General features: G+C 48.2%; 1 protein-coding gene across 5 annotated transcripts; it reads left to right on the plus strand.

Annotated features, from left to right (window-relative positions):
- Window positions 1-415: 415 nt before the first annotated feature.
- Window positions 416-14,758, plus strand: smek1 (SMEK homolog 1, suppressor of mek1 (Dictyostelium)). Of its 5 annotated transcripts, none has more exons than XM_013137259.4 (15): window positions 416-1,509; window positions 2,023-2,078; window positions 2,214-2,312; window positions 2,568-3,188; window positions 5,485-5,562; window positions 5,748-5,864; window positions 6,966-7,082; window positions 8,575-8,739; window positions 9,316-9,418; window positions 9,638-9,796; window positions 9,946-10,115; window positions 10,313-10,455; window positions 10,806-11,020; window positions 12,376-12,608; window positions 13,510-14,758. In XM_013137259.4, the coding sequence occupies exons 1-15, from the start codon at window positions 1,359-1,361 to the stop codon at window positions 13,618-13,620; spliced, it is 2,538 nt and encodes an 845-aa protein (XP_012992713.1). In that variant the 5' UTR covers window positions 416-1,358; the 3' UTR covers window positions 13,621-14,758. The 5 variants fall into 5 exon arrangements, with proteins under 5 accessions (XP_012992713.1, XP_010887814.1, XP_012992715.1 ...); XM_010889512.5 differs by having other exon boundaries at window positions 10,316-10,455; XM_013137261.4 differs by having other exon boundaries at window positions 8,608-8,739.
- The last annotated feature ends 5,753 nt before the right edge of the window (window positions 14,759-20,511 follow it).

The following is a 20,511-nucleotide window of genomic DNA, read 5'->3' on the forward strand; positions in this document are numbered from 1 at the left end:
TAGTACTTCTATTTGTCATTTTCCTCTGAATAAAGGAAATAATATAATTGTTTTCAGATTGTCTTGTTTTTTTTCTGAAAAGTATATCAAGACATTGGGCTTTAGAGTGCTTTTGGCTTTTTTGAGATTATAAGGAATACCTGAGAGAAAATGGCATGCTTCTTAGTTAGTGCATCAGTGTGCACAGTAATTAATCTGCTACAAGGGAATTAAAGATGCAGAACTAAATTACTAAATTACTGATACATAATAACACATGGAGCAACATTTGTTTGGGTGAGCAGTTTCAAAATTTCCATTCTCCAGGGATCCCAGACAAAAAAAAGATTCTGCCGTATCAAGTTGTTTTGTCTTTTGAAAACGATGTACTGTTGCTTTAAAACATGGCGGGCTGCCCTGTTGTTGCTGTGCTGGAAACCCCGTACTGACTTTCTGAAGGGACCCAAGATGGCTGAGTGCTCACAGGGGGGGTAGTTAGCAATTATCTAAGCTACATGATGTAAATGAAAGGCAAATTACGTTAGCGTGTGAAACATAACATTGTGGGAGTTATACGATTACAGCTTGTTGATCGGCCTAATTTTGGAATGCAAATATACCCAGTAAGGAGAGAGAAGGTTCTCTCCGCGGCCCAGAGCCAGAACATGGCGGAACACTTGGAAAAGAAATAGCTAGCCGCTAACGTTAGCTATCGTATTATTAGAGACCCGATAGGTTATCTGAAAAGTTGGAGCTACATTTAACGACACGGGTGTTGGTTCGTACACGGGCAATATTGTAACCGGTGCATGTTTTGTCGTTAAATTTAATGTTTTCTTAAGATGAATGTAGGTAGGCACTTAGCCGACTAGCTAGCTAACTTGCTAAGTAGCTAGCTAGTTTGCTACGGTAGATGTTTAGCTAGCTAACGTCGTTAGCATACAGCAGTTATCACTGTAGCTCAAGTCACAGGACATAGCCAGACAGGCAATCTTACTCTGATATTTTCCAATTCAAACGTATTTTTCATTGCAGGTGTATAATTGTAATGTTTATGTAGTTAACTTCTGGAGGAGAATGTGTACAGTAGCTACAGCAGCTAGCTGGCAAACTGGTCGGCTACTGTAGACCGCGAGTTGACGCGTCGTTGCCTTTCTATAGTATTCGAGATAAGTTTTGTGGAAGCCAAATAGCAAACTGTAGCAAACAACGAGTAACGATCAGTTGTAACTGTTTAGATAATTTGACGTTACTGAGAAAGTGGATCTAAAGTAGTTGATCTACACACCGCCACCCTACTGCAGTCGGTAGAGTTGGCGCGTTGCGGCGCGAGGTAAATAAAAGTCGGCGGGGGAAAGCGGTCACGACCATCTGCCAAGATGACGGACACCCGCCGCCGAGTCAAAGTTTATACTCTGAACGAGGATAGACAGTGGGACGACCGCGGCACGGGACACGTCTCCTCGGGCTATGTAGAGAGGCTGAAAGGCATGTCTCTACTGGTCCGAGCCGAGAGCGATGGTGAGTCAGGTAAAAGTATTGTCCTATTCTAATTAACACTCACAAAAAATGACGATTGTTCCACTTTCTGTTTTAATCACGTCACAATGTCGTTGACACGTGTGTTTGTTATGAAGACAGTCAAAAGTGGGTCGTCAGGAATGGTCCACATATCCCCGACGTGTACATGACGCTAACCCTGAATCCCAATACTTATGTGCATCAAAGGATGAAAATGACTCCACTAGAAGTGGTGTAATGTCTTGCCCGATGTCTTTACAATTGTATTGATCGAGGGCAGTGTCCAGCAGTAAATGTTGCTCTGTCCAGGAACTCTGTCATCGGCTTCCACTTATGTAACCACGCTGTCCCCACAGCTTTCCAAAGAGGTGCCGAGATACACAACTCCCGATTTAGCACCCCTCTGGTCCTGTTGCAACACTGTGGTGCCTCGTACTCAGCTTCAGACTTTTTTTTTGGGGCGCTGCATGTTCAGTGTTGGTGCTCCTTTTAATTCAGTCTGTTCTTCCCGGTGGACCCCAGGTTCCCTGCTGCTGGAGTCGAAGATCAACCCCAACACAGCCTACCAGAAACAACAGGTCAGTCACCTCGATGCTCAACCGTGACGCGTGGGTGTTAGCGTAAAGTTCCCTTGATTTAAAGAGTCATGTCTGCATCTCTGATATAGTGCTGTGATTAAATCGTAATCGTGTTTTGTGTCTGTTTTGCACCAGGACACGTTGATAGTGTGGTCGGAGGCTGAGAACTACGACCTGGCCCTCAGCTTCCAGGAGAAGGCCGGCTGCGATGAGATCTGGGAGAAAATATGCCAGGTGACCTCTTTGTTTCCTTGCGTGTTTGTTTTGTGGGAACATGCTTGTAGCTAGAAGCTCAACCTTTCCCAGGCAATGAAAGAAGAACATATGTTAGCCCTTACATTTTTTGAAAAGCATTGTTGGTTCCTCATATTACTCATTCCTTTATGTGTTTGGAGTCAGGCTTCTCTCTGTCCTTTTACTCTCATGTTGTAAGGAACAAGGTTGTTTACGTGATTGTTGACACGTCTGCCTCCTTGTCAACTCGGCCAGGTCCAGGGTAAGGACCCATCGGTGGACATCACCCAAGAGCTGGTGGACGAGTCGGAGGAGGAGCGCTTCGACGACATGTCATCCCCGGGACTTGAACTGCCACCCTGTGAGCTGGGCCGCCTCGAGGAGCTCGCCGAGCTTGTGGCCTCCTCCCTGCCCTCGCCCCTGCGCCGCGAGAAACTCGCCCTGGCCGTGGAGAACGAGGGCTACATTCGCAAGCTCCTGGAGCTCTTCCGCCAGTGCGAGGACCTGGAGAACGCGGACGGCCTCCACCACCTCTACGAGATCGTCAAAGGCATCTTCCTGCTGAACCGCACGGCACTGTTCGAGGTCATGTTCTCCGAGGAGTGCATCATGGACGTGATCGGCTGCCTGGAGCACGACCCGGCGCTGGGCGCGTCCCCGCGGCGGCACCGCGACTTCCTCACCAAGACGGCCCGCTTCAAGGAGGTGATCCCGATCGGCGACCCCGAGCTGCGCGCCAAGATCCACCAGACATACCGGGTGCAGTATATCCAGGACATGGTGCTGCCCACGCCGTCCGTGTTCGAGGAGAACATGCTCTCCACCCTGCACTCCTTCATCTTCTTCAATAAGGTGGAGATTGTGGGCATGCTGCAGGTGAGTTCACCCTGGGGGGCGGGGGCTGAGGTGGGAACACCTGGTGTTGGGGGGGGTGGGGACTTTGGGGGACTCCACATGCAGCCGGGGGGGGGGGGGCGTCGGGGGGGGGGTTGCTGAGGTGAGAACACCCGGTGTTGGGAGGGCTTTGGGGGAACTCCACATGCAGACCCTCTTGGTATTTCTTGAAAGTGTCTTCTGTGTTCGTTTCGAGTTTTATGTTTTGTCATCGATTTGTGGTCAACTCGTTATTACCCAAGTTGTTCGGGAGCTGTGATTCAATTTAATCCCTGAGGTTCAATCCCTGTCCAGTTCTTACTGGGTGCTTGGTGGAGGTGCCTACGGGGTCGTGTGGATCAGTGATTCTGAAAGCTCTGCCCGGCGACCCTCAGCCTATCTGGATGTTTCATGTAATTGTCAGCACACGTGATTCAACCTGTCCATTTACTGTCAAGCCCTTTGAAAAGGTGTATCATCTGAGCCACTTCAGAGCAACTAAGTGAGAAATGTCCCAGGGTTCCACTGGTGTTGAATACCTTTATACGGCTGCTGGTTCAGTTATTGGTGTTGTTGCCACTATAAATTAAGGTTGTGCGTTTCAGCGTGTTCTGTGCCCGTGGTCAATGATTGGTTGCTTTTATGGTCATGTGACGTTTGTTCCTGCACTGTGTCAATTCACCTCTGTGTTTGTGTACAAACGTCTCCGGGGAAACAGCAGAGTGTTTTGTAAATGAGTTCTGCTGCCTGGGAGGAACAGTGTTGTTGGTGTTCACTAAGGAAGGACTGATGTGTGTGTGTGTGTGTGTGTGTGTGTGTGATTTATAATGAAGTCAAATGTGATGGAAACAGATTGTGTCATTACAATAATAATGTTGACATGATCACATGTTGCTTTTTATGGTAATGATGTCAGTGTGGTTACAATACACCGCTGATGTAGAAATCCCTCAGGTTGGGTGGGAATCTGTACATGACCTGAACTCATGCTGCACTGGGGAGGCCTGTGCCTAGTGTTCTGGACCGGCTCTGACCCAATCATTCCCACAATCCTATCCACGTCTGCTGTGGATGTACCAGAGAGACCTATGGGGTCAAAAGCTCTGAAGACATTGGCCGTTTTAAAGTTAAATTATGCAGCTGTTAGCTAGCAACCTATTGTCAAGCTTAAAATGAAACCTGAGACCGTATGACATTTAATTGCAGTGTGTACCGTGTTTTAGGTGCTTTCCCGGAGAAAACGCGTGTAACTGTCGCCCCGTAGTTGACGTTTGTTTTCGACCAGTCCGTTGATCGACATTTTTGAACATATCTCCCCATACATACATAGGGACAGCGAACACACACACATGCACGACTGCTGGTCATGTGTTACCTGTGATTAAGCTTCCGTGAACAGCAATCTCGTAAGAAATTCTCCAGTGAATGTAATGTCTTTCCTCTTCCACTAATTTGGAAGGCAGTGACATTTCCCATGGATGCAGTGGGCATGGTGAGTGTCCATGATATTCTATGAATAGCCTGTTATCTTTCTGGCAAAGATATGACTGTAAGGGATTGGTTTTGTCTTTGAGTCCATCTGAGATAGCATGCCGACGCTGATGGCTGGTGGAGATGCACATTTTGTTTGGAGTTGTTGGCCTGAAAATCTTTAGGGGGCCTATTAAATTATATATTTTGTTTTTTGTATCGTATTTGAGACTGATTGATTACTCCAAACAAATGCCCTCTTTGAGAAACACTGTTTTTGGAGTGATAGACCCACAGAAATGTGGCCTCCTCCATGGAGTAGATCGATGAAGGCACAAATCAGACTCGAAGTGTCTCGGAGAACATAAATAATTTATACCGCTCAACTTGAAAACATCCTAATGACGGAACAATTGAATAAATGGGATCATCCCTTATGGGTTTTCTGAAACTTAAACAGTGATTAGAAACCAGTTACCAACGCTTCCGGTCGAAAGACCAGATTTCCGTTGCGTTGTGTGTGAATATTGGTTGATGGTTGTCTTGTGTTTTCCAGTCAGATTCAACGCCTCTGTTTTTCCCGGATAATTGAATAATGTATGTTCATATTTAAATGCACATGACATGAAGTACTGAAAATGGAATGTAATCTTAACAGACTGTAGTTTTACCTCTAGGTAGAAGTTTCCTTCAAAGGCACAGACCAACTCAGCCCTCTCCAGCCAGCCCTTACCACGACCATTTAAAGGCTATAGAAAACGAGGAGTACATCAGTGTCTGTGGGCAGTGTCATCTCATTGTCGCCTTCCTTTGTTTCCTTCCCGACCAGGACGATGAGAAGTTCCTGACAGACCTTTTTGCACAGCTCACAGACGAGGCCACAGACGACGACAAAAGACATGAACTGGTAGGCCAACTGACGCCAGCACAGACACCCCCAATGCTTTCCACTCACACCACAGGCCCAAACTAGGTCACGTAACTAGGCCAGTGCTGTATTGGAGGGAACCGAGCGCGAGGGTTTGTTCTGAAAAATATTCCCCCTTCTTGGTAGAGCCGTCGTCCGCTAACATGGTGTTCTCTTCCTTGCAGGTAAATTTCTTGAAAGAGTTCTGCTCCTTTTCCCAAACGTTACAACCTCAAAACAGAGACGCCTTCTTCAAGACGCTGTCAAACATGGGCATTCTCCCTGCACTAGAGGTTATCCTGGTGAGTCAACACTGCACACAGTGACCTGGTCACCACATGTCCAATACAGCACCCCACACAGGGACCTGGTCACCACATGTCCAATACAGCACCCCACACAGTGACCTGGTCACCACATGTCCAATACAGCACCCCACACAGGGACCTGGTCACCACATGTCCAATACAGCACCCCACACAGGGACCTGGTCACCACATGTCCAATACAGCACCCCACACAGGGACCTGGTCACCACATGTCCAATACAGCACCGCACACAGTGACCGGGTCACCACATGTCCAATACAGCACCGCACACAGTGACCTGGTCACCACATGTCCAATACAGCACCCCACACAGGGACCTGGTCACCACATGTCCAATACAGCACCGCACACAGGGACCTGGTCACCACATGTCCAATACAGCACAGCACACAGGGACCTGGTCACCACATGTCCAATACAGCACCCCACACAGGGACCTGGTCACCACATGTCCAATACAGCACCGCACACAGGGACCTGGTCACCACATGTCCAATACAGCACCCCACACAGTGACCTGGTCACCACATGTCCAATACAGCACCGCACACAGGGACCTGGTCACCACATGTCCAATACAGCACCGCACACAGGGACCTGGTCACCACATGTCCAATACAGCACCGCACACAGGGACCTGGTCACCACATGTCCAATACAGCACCCCACACAGGGACCTGGTCACCACATGTCCAATACAGCACCGCACACAGGGACCTGGTCACCACATGTCCAATACTTGAAAGTCTTTGAGGTTTATATTTTCAAAGCCACTGAGCGAGCAGTAGAAATCTGTTGTTTTGACATGCTAACAAACAGTTTGACAAAATGTAGGCTGTTCTTGCCAGGATGGTGATCTGTGGGTTTATAAGTTGCCTTTAATTCCAACATGGATTTTATAAATTTTTCTATGGTGGTTTCTGTAATTAGGAGCAGATATGTTTAGCATTCACGGAACCTTAATTTGTTAACATGTGAACTGGTCTGAGAAACAAATTGCACCCTAATGTAATGAAATGAGTTTTTGTGCGTGCAAATGTGTGCGTGCCTGCGTGCGTGCGCGTGTGTGTCAGGGAATGGATGACGTCCAGGTACGCAGTGCGGCCACTGATATCTTCTCCTACCTGGTGGAGTACAGCCCCTCCATGGTCCGAGAGTTCGTCATGCAGGAGTGCCAGCAGAATGACGACGTGAGTACCCTGGGAAGCTGCCGGTTGCAACCCAAGCCACACTGGGAGAGACCTCACGTTAACCCCCTCTGTCTAATCCCTAATCAAAACACAGAACACAACCGTGGCCGGATGGTCGGTCTTTTGTGGCTTCATTGTAAATCCACTGTTTTATTCGGATCTTGTGCGCAAGCTTTGCAAATGTTTTTTACATTTTCTTTCGGGGGTTGTGTGTTGAAACGCTGCGAGTGTTGTTGCATTCCGTGTGGTCGTTTGCCAACACCTGGTGGGTTTCCTCACTGGCCCAGGTTGGAACTGGAGTGAATCAGCTAATAACCCTGCATGCTGAGCCCTGATTCGCACACCCCAAATAGCATGACGATGACCTGGAGCCACGGGTCATGTCTGACACGGCGTTGGCGTATGACCGCTCATCTGGCCGGGGCGAAACGAGATGCCGTGTTTTGGAATGAATGAATGAGTAACTGGTGGTTAACATTTTTGCACCATTTCCTTGGTTGGCGTTCATGAAGAACTCACGTCCGGAACAAGACCACTGACTTTAACATATCAGTTTCTGTGTAGAGCATCTCCTTCACTCTAGGTTTTGATGTTCACAGGGCCACATATATTCATATATAACACTTTACTCAAACCAGCCAGTCAAATCTGGTTGGAGTTGGTTTGAGTCACTTATGTTTTGAATGCAGCATTAGTGCTTGTGGTTAAGTTGTCTGTACCCTCTAGTCTTGAGTAAGTTCCTTTCCCCCAGTTACAGCTCAGATTGAGGAGGAGAAACTGATCCACTAATAGTTAAGGTTGAGGTTGTATGAGTGAAGGTTGAGGTTGTATGAGTGAAGGCTGAGGTTGTATGAGTGAAGGCTGAGGTTGTATGAGTGAAGGCTGATCCACTAATAATAGAGGTGGTATGGGTGAAAGCTGATCCACTAATATTTAACATTGAGGTTGGATGAGTGAAGGAAGGTCCACTAATAGTTGAGGTTGGATGAGTGAAGGCTGATCCACTAATAGTTGAGGTTGGATGAGTGAAAGCTGATCCACTAATATTTAACATTGAGGTTGGATGAGTGAAGGCTGATCCTCTAATAGTTGAGGTTGGATGAGTGAAGGCTGATCCTCTAATAGTTGAGGTTGGATGAGTGAAAGCTGATCCACTAATATTTAACATTGAGGTTGGATGAGTGAAGGCTGATCCTCTAATAGTTGAGGTTGGATGAGTGAAGGCTGATCCTCTAATAGTTGAGGTTGGATGAGTGAAGGCTGATCCTCTAATAGTTGAGGTTGGATGAGTGAAGGAAGGTCCACCAATAGTTGAGGTTGGATGAGTGAAGGCTGATCCACTAATAGTTGAGGTTGGATGAGTGAAGGCTGATCCACTAATAGTTGAGGTTGGATGAGTGAAGGCTGATCCACTAATAGTTGAGGTTGGATGAGTGAAGGCTCATCCTAGACCTGTTCCTAGGAGAGCAGTGCTAATGGTGTCTGTCTAAAGTCTCTTGTGTATCTCCCTCCGTGTCTCTCCCAGGACATCCTGCTGATCAACCTGATCATCGAGCACATGATCTGTGACACGGACCCCGAGCTGGGTGGAGCCGTGCAGCTGATGGGTCTGCTGCGCACCCTGGTCGACCCTGAGAACATGCTGGCCACCGCCAATGTGAGTAGACCTCCGTGTTTCTGAGATCTAAAACCCTGAGACCTGGCCCCTGGCCCTGAGATTTCTACGGGTGTTTTGTGTCTACAGCCAAACCTGGGGCTTCAAACACATTTAGTTTCATGTCAGTATATGGACAGGATAGCTGAAGAGATTAGTTAATTTAATCAACATTAAAAACCAATTTGAACCCCCCCCCCCCCTTCACTTGCTCTAGATCTGTGGTTTCCAAACTAGGGGTTTAAAATTGAAAGTTAATTGGTATTGTTACGATTTAAAAAAAAATCTCCCTGATTACAAAGCAGGGGGCCGTCACAAAACATGGCAGGAGAAGTTGTCAGTTTGTCACATCTCTGTAGCCCCTAGATTGTTCTAGGGGCTACAGAGAGCTCAACGTGTTTAATTTAATCAAGGGGCTGATTGTCAGTTGACTAGTTAAATGGGGTTGTGTAACTCTGGAGTATGTCTAACAGATGAAAGTGAGGTTTGAGGACCCAAGCTTGGCCTCCTGTGTTGTGTTGAAGCCTTGTTTTTCTCCCTGTGTTCACAACTCAACCACTGGCTCCTCTCCTCCGGCAGAAAACGGAAAAAACCGAGTTCCTGAGCTTCTTCTACAAGCACTGCATGCATGTCCTGTCTGCTCCGCTGCTTGCCAACACCACGGAGGACAAACCCAGCAAAGGTGAGCCGTCCTCCCCTTAAGACTGTGTCCCGCCCGCCGGAGTAGGTCATCGCCATCAGTTTGTCGGCTCGGTCGGCTCGGTGATGAGCTGAATTGTACGCGCCGGGATTTGGTTTGTGTGTGTAATCCGTCGGGTCGTGCAGTCATTACGCGTTCACGCGCACACACACACTGCAAATCTGTAAACCCTGCTCCCCGTCTCCTGGCCCTCTGGTTTAGATGACTTCCAGACATCTCAGCTGCTGGCTCTCATCCTGGAACTGCTGACGTTCTGTGTGGAGCACCATACCTACCACATCAAGAACTACGTCATCAACAAGGACATCCTGCGCCGTGTCCTGGTGCTCACCGCATCGCGGCACGCCTTCCTCGCCCTCTGTGAGTCACACGCACGCACACACAGGCACGGCGCCACACGCACGCCACACTTACATGGTTACGGGAAGTCAAACGCTAAACGTTCGGCGGGTGCCCAAGTGGCTAACGACATTGTGCGGTGACCTCTGACCCCCCCCTCACCCCTCCAGGTGCGCTGCGCTTCATGCGGCGGATCATTGGCTTGAAGGACGAATTCTACAACCGTTACATCATGAGGAACTTCCTGTTTGAGCCGGTGGTCAAGGCCTTCCTCAACAACGGCACGCGCTACAACCTCATGAACTCCGCCATCATTGAGATGTTCGAGTATGTCCGCGTGGTGAGTACGCCTCCGCCTCAGATCTCCTCGCCTTCCTTTGTCACCTTGGCTCGGCGTTGTGGTCTTTCTCCTCATGATCACGGTGACACTGGGCGTTGTATTAAACAAGACTGGTACGGCCCTCTCTCCCCTTCCTCCCCTCCTCTCCCCCCTCTCTCCTCCCTTCCCCTCCCTTCATACTCTCCCGTTCCCCCCAGGAGGATGTGAAGTCTCTGACGGCGCATATAGTGGAGAACTACTGGAAGTCCCTGGAGGGCGTGGACTATGTTCAGACCTTCAAAGGGCTGAAGCTGCGCTACGAGCAGCAGAAGGAGCGGCAGGACAACCCCAAACTGGACAGGTCAGATATCGTTCCTCAGTGTGTCAGTTGGCGCTGTCTCGCGAGGACGTGTAGGAGACGCCTCGAAGAGGGCGGGGGGGGGCCGGGTGGGACTGAGGGGAGCGGCGGGGTGGGGGAAGGCCGTGTGGGACTGAGGGGAGCGGCGGGGTGGGGGAAGGCCGTGTGGGACTGAGGGGAGCGGCGGGGTGGGGGAAGGCCGTGTGAAGCTGTTCACAGGGTTTGCCGGCTGTGTTTGGGAATGGCTGCCGTAAGCTGGGTGGGAGGGGGGTTAGGTGATGGTGACGATGGCTGATGCTGGAATGACTCCAGCGTTCCGTTTGGATTTAACGGTTCTCCCCCTCCCCTCGCAGCATGCGCTCCATCCTGAGGAACCACCGGTTCCGCCGGGACGCGCGGACATTGGACGACGACGAGGAGATGTGGTTCAACGCGGACGAGGACGAGCTGGAGGACGGCGAGGCGGTGGTTCCACCCTCGGACAGTAAGGCCGGCAAGCCTGGCGGGGGCGCCGGCGAGGACGAAGACCTCATGGACCCCATCAGCAAGTTCATGGAGAGGAAGAAACGTAGGTCGAGGGGAGGTTGTGTGTCATTTACCCGCAGAGCCCTCAGACGCAGCGGCAAATTGTCCTTATGGGGGTTGTGTTCTGGTAGTTTAAAGGGCTTTCATTGCCCTGGCTGAGTTAAAGTCAGCAGCATGAGCTGTGCTGACAGTGTTGCTGACCAAAGTCTCTACAGCAATTTGCGTGAGTTGCTTTTAAAAACTCCCAGACTGACAGTCTACAGAAGGGATGGAATTTTGGGATTTTTAGAAGCTGGCCATTAAGGCCAATCAGGAGAAACAGCCAACTACGTTGCTCCGAGACCAACAAGAAAACCACTTCTGTTAAGAAAACTTTAAGTGATTACTGTAGAGCAGTGATTTAATAAAGCTTGTGTCTGGCGCCATGGCTTACTGACCAGGAAATGGGGACCCACCTCCGTTCTGTCCCTCTCCTGTGTGTGGGTGTGGGTTAGGTCTTACTGAACGAATGGGGACCAAATGACCCAATGAGTATAGTAAAACCAGAAAAAATTTACCTTATTGGGACCTTTTGCCGGTCCCCGTGAGGCAAAAGTAAATTTCCGGCTCAGGGTTTAGGTTTAGGGTCAAACTTACAATTCATTTTATAGTTAGAATTGGGGTTTCTTTAAGGTCCAGGTGTTGTTGGTTAAGATTAGGGTTAAGGTTAGGTATTACATCTAGGTAAAGTTTAGGCATAAATGTTACTTTATTGAGGTTAAGGTTAGGGTTAGGTTTAGGGTTAGATTAGGGTTAGGTTTAGGGTTAGATTAGGGTTAAGTTTTGGGCAAGGGTGCATGCAATTTCTATTTTCTGGTCCCCATGAGGGTAGCTGTACAAACGTGTGTGTGTGTGTGTGTGTGTGTGTGTGTGTCCATCCTCAAACCAACCTTTCCTTCCACCCTATTGTTACAGAGACATAAACAGAACTAACATCTGCCTTAGCCGATACTTTTCCCTCTCCAGTGGCACCAAACACGCAACGCATGAGCGTGCGGTATAATGTTCAATCAAACAATGTCTTGCTAGTAAGAGGTCCTGTGCCGTCCCGAACATCACTCAGCTGTGACACGAAGGTTGCGCTGCCACTTTAAGGGCATACGGAGCTACAGTCCCACTTGCAGCGATAGCGATGAGAAGGCTAGCTCGCGGCTCAAACATAAACGAACATTGGCGAACCACGGAGGGTATGATTTAAAACGATATAAATAGCCGCTAAGCATGAGAACCGAGTGTCAGTTAAGGATGTTTACGTCCAGCCCGATGGCTCAGCGGCCAGTCTGGCCAGGGGGAATGCATTTATTTTGGTGATGTCCCGTCCCTGGCCTGCAACTGTATCACTGTCTCTCTGTCCTGCAGTGAAAGACTCTGAGGACAAGGACGTCCTGGGGAAGTCCAGTAGTTTGTCGGGGCGCCAGAGCCCCAGCTTCAAGCTCTCCTTCTCCAGCTCCACCACCAAGACGAGTCTGTCAAGCCCGCCCTCGTCTGCCTCGCTTCACCCCGGGTCGCCGGGTTCCCCCGGGTCGCCGGGGTCAGGGGCCAAGGGCATGCCTCCGACGCCAGCGGCCGCCGCCGCCGCCGTCACCACAAAGGTGGGTACCACTGACCATCCCCGCGATGTGTGTTCATTAGGGCATCTGGGGAAATCATTGGTTAAGACCAGGTAGCCCCTCCTGTTTATCACGTTATGATTGGCTAGAAATGTACCTGCTATGGGTTGTATGGTCATCCCATCTAGCTATTTTAAGGTGAATGCACTAAATGCACTAAATGCACATAAGGCCTCAGGCTGAGAGATCAGACGTTTGGATAACGAGTTGTTCTGTGGCTAATAGTTGGGTGGCTGTTTGGGGGATTGGTAGTAAAACCCTTGACGTTGTTTCTGTAATGCTGAAAGCTACCTGGGGAAGGACAAACTGTAATCCACACTAGGCGTTTTATTTGGGGGGGGCGCTGTGGCGAAACACAATCCTTTAGCATCTCAGAACAACTCACCCCAAATGAGCATTGTCTGAACTGACAAGGCCTCCGAGGGCTCTGTTGCTACATACATTTTGGGCCGGTAAATGTATTTTTATCCTTTTATAATTCCTTTTTTTATTTTTATTTTTTATATATATAACTAACGAAGGCCTTGTGAGCGTTTGTGTTCTGTTGTACTTTACACAGAATATAACCTGGATTTGCTCAGACATTGTAGCCTCAAAATGTAGTTCAAAGTTCAATATAGAGTTCTTTGACGAGTCCTTTCATCCAGAGTTCAGTCTACATATTGTAGAGTGATTTCATTTTTCCAGCCTCCTTCAGCTTTTTACAGAAAACAGGGGGTCTTTGTTTGCGTTTCATCTGCTGAGTCCCCCTTTTGAAAAAGTTTGTTGTCGGCTAGCTTTGTGCAAAATTGCTTTACTGTGTTGTTTCGGGCTAGTTGCTGTGATACTGGAGGTAGTCAGTGGTTACCACAGCAACCAAATGTAACCTTCCTCTTCCTCCCAGGTGGGGCTGGTGGACTACCCCGATGATGACGACGAAGATGAGGAGGACGTGGCCGGCGAGAGTAAAGACGAGAATCCGCCCGTGCCCAAGAAGTCCAAGCTGAGCTCCTAATCAATAAATGAATAAACGTTAATGTTGTTCCTCTCTCTCGCTCCGGGCGCCAGACTATTCCGCACCGATCCCACATTTTAAGAATCAAAACGGGAGCCAACAAAAGTGGTCTCGGAAAAACAAACGAATGAACCCCACCCCCGTGGTTTTCAGCGGGGTGCCCTGTTGAGGGGTTCCCTGTTGAGGGGTTCCCTGTTGAGGGGTTCACTATGAATGGAACCAGAGATCCTCCTCCTAATCCCAATGTACAAGTGCCAATCGGGAGGCCACGGCGCAAGGAGCAAACTCAACCATCGAGAGAGTGAAAGGCGAGGAGAAAATACTGTTAGTGATATCGCCGTCAGATTGAAGGGCCGGACTGGATATTTATAACTCAACAAAGCTAAAATACCGGGGGAAATTACCACATAAATACACACACACACACATTCATATACACTCACACACACACACACACACCGACACAGAACTAAAACCTCAAAGAGCTTGTGGGCTCGGACCATGACCCCCTCCACTCAGGGATGGACATCACAGTGACCCAACAAATTGGGTCTGGCCAATCCAGACAGAACCACCACCGACCCCCCCACCCCCCCTCCACGCTGACTTCCTTTTTCCTCTTCTTCCGCCACTATGATTCCCCCCCCCCCTTCCCTGGTTTCATTTTTGTTGTTTTTAATGTAATATTTTTTTTATTTTTTTTCGTTTTTATTTGGTTTTTGGGACGTTTCTAGGACCAGACGGGAGAAGCACACAGCGACGAGGTGAAACGCCGGCGTTTGTTTTTCGTGTTAATGATGTCATCAGTGTTGTTGTTGCTCAGTGGAAGTTCTTCCTCGATAGAAAAAAAGCCAGCAGTTTCTTCTTTTTTGTTTTACTTAATTTTTTTTTACTAGCTCTCTCTCTCTCTCTCTCTCTCTCTGTCTCTCTCTCTCTTCTGTTTTTGTAATGGACAACAAAAGAGACCTGCCTTTACATGTTCAGGACGTTTTGAGTCGCACTTGAACAGGTTTTTAAAGACCTCAGTAGGTTCAGCTAGTTTTACCCTTTTTTGCCCTTTGAAACTGCAGATTTTTTGGAGAAAAAAAAAATTTGTAATCCCGTCTTGATTAAAGATTGAGTGGAATTCTAGATGTGATGAATTTTGTCATATCTTCTAATTTTTCATTTTTTTTTTTCTTTTATTTTACATGAGTGTATACTTAGTTGTTCGGAAATATTTGGGACCATTAAAAATGATATTTGCTGTATGATATCATGCTGCCTTTTGTGCTGGCGAGAGTGACCTGTGTAATGTTTTACGCTGCTGTAATTCCATGACCTAGTCCCAGAGCTGGTCGGACCCCTGAGGTGGTGTGACAGGAGTCCTAAGAAGGTACAAGCTGGTCTGGAACCAGGCTGTTACTGTTGCTTTTCAGTGACCGTCCCAAGGCTGGCCTAGCAGATCTGGGGCCAGGCTTAATGCTGTTAGTTTTGAAGCAGATTTTTCACTTGACACGTCCCTGGTAAATTGAGTGGTCTAGTACAATGTTGTTCCATGAGAATGGGATTTACAAACTTAATTCTGTTCTGTTGTTTGTATTGGTTTAAATGAGGGACCAGATGTTCCAAACTCACTTTTGTGGTTTGGTGATGATGCCTGTTGGCATGAACCAGCTGTTTTGATAAGTAGCTGTGTACCATTTGTCCACCAGGTGGTGCCATGGCATCACTCATGACATCCCACTTCGTTTGGGGAAGGTATTGTATCCAGGGCTTTTCTACTCTTGTTTCTTGAGAGCTACCTTCATGGGTTTTTGCTCTAACATCACATGTAAAATACCAGATTTTTTGTATTTATTTATGTATATCTCAGCGATATAATTATCAGAGTCAGGTGTGGTACAATGGTATTGGGGTAAAGCTACAGCAAATTACTGAAGCGCCACATAAATGGGAAAGCATGGATCTGTACATTAGTATAATCTAAACAAACTTTTCCTCAAAGGGACCTTTCAAATTAAAATGGGGTGGACCCCTGTAAGTTCTTTGCGGAACCCTTTAAAAATGGGTCTGTAAAGAACCCCTTTTCATGGTAGACGTACAGTGGGGCTAAGCAATGCTTTCCTCAGCTTAAAGGTTCGAGGTTCGGAGCGCCATCAGTGTTTCTGTATACTCGTCAAAATTCCACCAAACTGTCTTCGAGTTTTACAGTGAACAGCAGGTAATCAGGTGGCCGTGGTTGGGATTTTAACGACACATTTCCTATATTCTACTACATATTGTAAGATTGCAGATTTCTGCAGCCCATTCAGGACCCTTGTGTAAAGTTTAATGGAAGGATCTGGCTGCTGAAGCAACAAGCAGCACCTCAGGTTATAATGAGTTTACTCTTCATTACATTTTTTAGATGCTTTATTGGTCAATGATTTTAATACCTGGCAGCTTAGCAATCTGAAGTATTAGATAGCCTGTGGGCATTTATGTTGAAATGGTTAGTTAATTAAAAAGATATTTCCCATTTTGCAGCCTATTTATATCTTCTATATTCCCTGCCAATAAACATTTAATTTTAATAGTGCTGGAACATCAGGGAGTGGGGCACGTCAGGTAACTTGGTCCCGTGGACGGCTCCTGTTTGCCGGGTTCATCCCTTAGGGGCAACTCTTTATGGGGGCTCCAGAGATGCTAAGACCAGAATAGACTTGTGACTGACAGTTCCCTTTACGCAGAAACATCGATTAGTCCTGTCTCCTTCCTTATCTGTGCCGCAGCGGACACTGGAACCAAACTCGAACGCCAACGGTGAATCGGGGCCACCTTGACGCACGCCGCGTTACCCCGCCTGGCATCGTCAACAGCCGAGTCGGCTATCGAACGTCTGCTGTTAATTAAAACCATCTGATTAAACCCGTCTGATCCTCAGAAGCTCAGCGGGCCGCTGTTCATTACGATTCACAACGCCTATTTACAACCCTGTTCGCTACAAAGACTTAAGAGAATTTTAAGACTTCAGCGCCCCCCCCCCCGCCCCGCCAACACTACGTTTGTTCCACAGCGTGATGGTACCAGTGTGTGTTTTGGGCGGCGTGAATGTGTGTGTTCCCTCTCGACCCCCTCTGCCACACTGGGAAAAAAGACAAGAGTCTGGTAGTGGCCAGTTTTACTCGTCTGAAAGGCATGCCAAACCAACGCCGGGCTTTTGCCAAGACTCCTGCCCCCTTGCGTTGCCCGTCTGTGTGTCTGCCAGTCCGAGGGCTTCCCCGCCGGGCGCGACTGCTGGCGTGCCTCGGACTTCCTGGCGGGCTGCTGAATGGCCTCTTTGACAGCTCTCTTGATTGGCACGGCTCCCTCCCTTTCCCTCTCCAGCCTTGCCACCTCCAGTTGGGCTGACGGGGACCAATGGGCAGCAGGGCGGTAGACCGGCGTGTCGAGGGGTCAGCCGGTGATACAGGTGGAACTGTGTAGTACCTGACTGGTCCGCGTGCATGTTGTTTAGCCTGAGGAGGCCCGGTGGATCGCAACATTCATCTTCCAGGTTGAACGTCCCTCGTGTTCCTTGCCCGGCGTTGAAACGGGTAGCAGCCAGACATTTTTTTTTTAGAAAGGAAGGGGATGCAGGTCGAACACATGACCTGACATTCCGCTAAACGCCATTGTGTATATGATGTTACGACGTCACCCACTCACCTCCACTATGAATATGATGTTATAATGTCGTCCACTCAACTCCACCATGTATTTATGACATCCTCCACTCATTACCGCAATGTAAATGATATTATGACCTCATCACCTCTATATATGTGATAATTTGACCATATCCACACCCCCGACATGTACATATGATCTCATGACCTCGTGAGACTATTACTTTAACATTTCGATTTGAGTAGCTATGCAGACTTGTGTGTAAATGTACATGTGCATATATGTGTATATCTGATCCCCTGCAGGAATTAGACTGGAAGCCCTGGTGCAGCAAATTGCAAGTTCATTCAAGTTAGTCACACAGGACACCCGTTTTATTTTTAGGAATCTGGGCAGTGTAACTGTTATTTACCTTTGATTATACGGAGTCCAAGGTCTCTCACAGCTGAGCCCTGTGTTACAATATAACACATGCAAAATGGAAATAAGACAGACATAAAAGAAAAACTATCACAGTTGACAAATTGTTTGTATGGTGTGTAAAATGTGCTGTAGGCACTTAATATTTAACTTAAAATCACCCTGAATGGGATTCCTTGAGAAGTTTAACCCAATTCTGAAAAGTCTCGCGGGATCACCAGCTGACCTATGTTTTTCCAACACTTTGGCTCTGTAAGATACTCCGATGTTTTTTGCATCATCGCCATATATATATAAACATAAACCAGTTTCTGTCCCCTCTGATTATCGTTGACTCCCAGCCAACTGAAATATGTATTGTGCATACCGGTAAAAGGGAGGATTGTGGTAGCACATTGTATTTTTGGCGTGACTTCATGATAAGAAACAGTTTGCGTCTTACGTCTGCTAACAGTGCACTCAGAAAGCTCCTGTCAGCTTCTGTCCTTGAATAATGTTGGCCACTCAGGAGGTGTAAAATCAGGACCTTCTGCGGGAGGTATGTGTCCTACATTAATATATGAAGCTACTGTGTGTTGTAGCATAGGAATAGTTCTAGTCCTGTTTAAGCCAATCTGTAGAGGGCGATACTATGCCGTGCCAGGCTAGACCAGTGTAGCCTATATCGGGTAGGAAATCCACAACGAGGTTGTCTAAACAAGACCCGCACAATGTCCACTTTCATGTCCGCAAAACGCATCCAGTCGTCACGGCCGCGGCCGGCGCACAATGACCTGTGTTCTCCGCACAAAGTCTCTTCTGTCTGGTTCTGTGTTGGCGGCTGTTTCCCGGCTCTAATAGAAGCGATTGGCCAGTTTTTTGCCAGCACAGAGCGTCCACGCGGCTGTGATTAATCACCGTTAAAACGGCCGCGTTTCTGTTCTGTGTATCCTACGGGGGCGAGAGAGCGGCAGACCGGGACGACAGAACAGGCAGCCGCAGCTCGCGTTGCAACGCTGCCGTTCCGCTGTCCAGGGCCACAGCAACTCCCAGTCAGCATCCGTCTTTCGGTAGCTGTAATGAAAGACCCTGAAAAAAGTCATCCGTTTCGCCATATGTTTCAGATTACCGCCGCTGCCGGGAGCTGGGCCCCTCCGCGGCACTCGGCTATACTGCTGGGGTCTGGCAGCGGCGCGGTTGTATTTTTAGTTTGTCTGTAGTTGCGTAGGGGAGAGAGGCGTTAAACCTTATGCTCCCAGGCGATAACTTGGTTCACACACTGTAATGGTCAGATGAAAAGACGCAGGCCTATTGGGATTGTTAGTATTCTTTGTTATATAAAAGCATGTAGTTCTACCCTATCCACTAGCTTGCTCTATATTAATTCATTTATTAATGTGCAAAGCATTCTCCAATTTGTGTGTGTGTGTGTGTGTGTGTGTGTGTGGAGCCTTCCCACATGCAGGCTTTTATCATAAATACCTCTTATCCCATCTACTGAACAGAAGCCATGTGTTGTGCATCTGTGATTTCCTGTCTAAATAAGGCCTGTATAAAAAACAGACGGCCTACCAGGTCTCACAGCTCTATGGTGCCGGATCAGGAACTGCTGCTTAAAGGGCAATTTAACCTATTTTCTTATAGAAGGTGCTGAAACTGGTCCATGGGCCAAGCCGAACTGTAATCCATGGATACGTTTTCTTTTAACATCCCTTACAGACGTCAGCTAACTAGACTTTTTTCTGGGTGGGATGCCATCGGACTGCTAGTGGAAAACCGGTAAAATTCTTAAAAAGAAAAGTAAAGTGGCAACGTAGGCATGCACTCTAACCTAGCTACTCAACCTGACACGGTATGGGTTGCATCCATTTAGAGCTTGTAGTTTCACCAGTTAATTTTTTTCGTGGAAACGCAGAGGCAATCCCGTTTAAATCTGGGGGGGTGGGGTATTACTGCTCACTGTGGGGGGCTCAGGAGACACGGATGTGGGGGTAAGTGCGTCGGAGCCACGTGTTAAATGGAACCGTCACAGTGACAAAGAGTGCACCTCCACGCAGGGGGCGCGTGTGAAAGGGAGAGTGACGGCGAGTGAGCGAGCACCAGCACACACACTCGCACAAACGCACACACACATAAACATCCTCTTCCACGTGTGCTACAACCTCTGCTCACTGTTGTATTACTAGTCTGTGGGCATGTGTTGTTGTCACTACCGTTGCCATGGAAAGTCACGCGCCATGATGGAGTGGATAAAACCTCCGCCGTGGTGAATATCTCCCCGCCATTAACAGGCATGTAAAACTCGCGGCGAGTGAAACAAATAGGCCCCGGAGGCTTCTAGGTTAGGCCACAACCGCCTGTCCTGGGAGGTGTCATTGAGGAAGCAGACGGCGCGGGGGGAAAGTTCTGGAAAACAAAGGCTCCTCTGAACGCAGCCCAGAGGCGGAGAGAGCCGGGCATCAATACAGGGGTTGCATTCATCAGGGCACATGGCAGCAAAACGTTTTGCAGTGAACAATTAACACGGGGGTCTCATGTAGGCCCCTCCGTTCCGATTCCATTGTCGGATGTCTGGTGATACCGGGAGGAGCCACCATCAGCCCTGGGTGAAGCAATGGAGTTTGCTTCAGTCAATTTGCGCTTGAAGTCGAATGAATGAAGCCTTAAAGATATCACAAACCCGGCCAATTAACAGGGTCGTCAGGCATTGAGGACCTGAAGGTTCAACCGCAGTTCGAACTGGTATCCGAGACGAATTTCAGTGCGGTCACAGTTTTTACGACGTGCGCTGCTGGACCTGATGTTTGACGCACATTCATCTAAAAATCTAAGTCAACAAATCAAAAGACCTGTAGCCCTTAT

This window comes from Esox lucius, chromosome 14 (genome assembly GCF_011004845.1).
Source record: "Esox lucius isolate fEsoLuc1 chromosome 14, fEsoLuc1.pri, whole genome shotgun sequence".
In the NCBI taxonomy this organism is placed as follows: Eukaryota; Metazoa; Chordata; class Actinopteri; order Esociformes; family Esocidae; genus Esox; species Esox lucius.

What these genes read in the sequence shown, in the direction of transcription:
- smek1 (XM_013137259.4), top strand. Translation starts at nt 1,359, where the DNA reads ATGACGGACACCCGCCGCCGAGTCAAAGTTTATACTCTGAACGAGGAT. An exon ending in CTGCACTAGAGGTTATCCTG is followed by an intron (nt 5,865 to 6,965) that starts GTGAGTCAACAC and finishes CGTGTGTGTCAG; the next exon opens with GGAATGGATGACGTCCAGGT. An exon ending in TGTTCGAGTATGTCCGCGTG is followed by an intron (nt 10,116 to 10,312) that starts GTGAGTACGCCT and finishes CGTTCCCCCCAG; the next exon opens with GAGGATGTGAAGTCTCTGAC.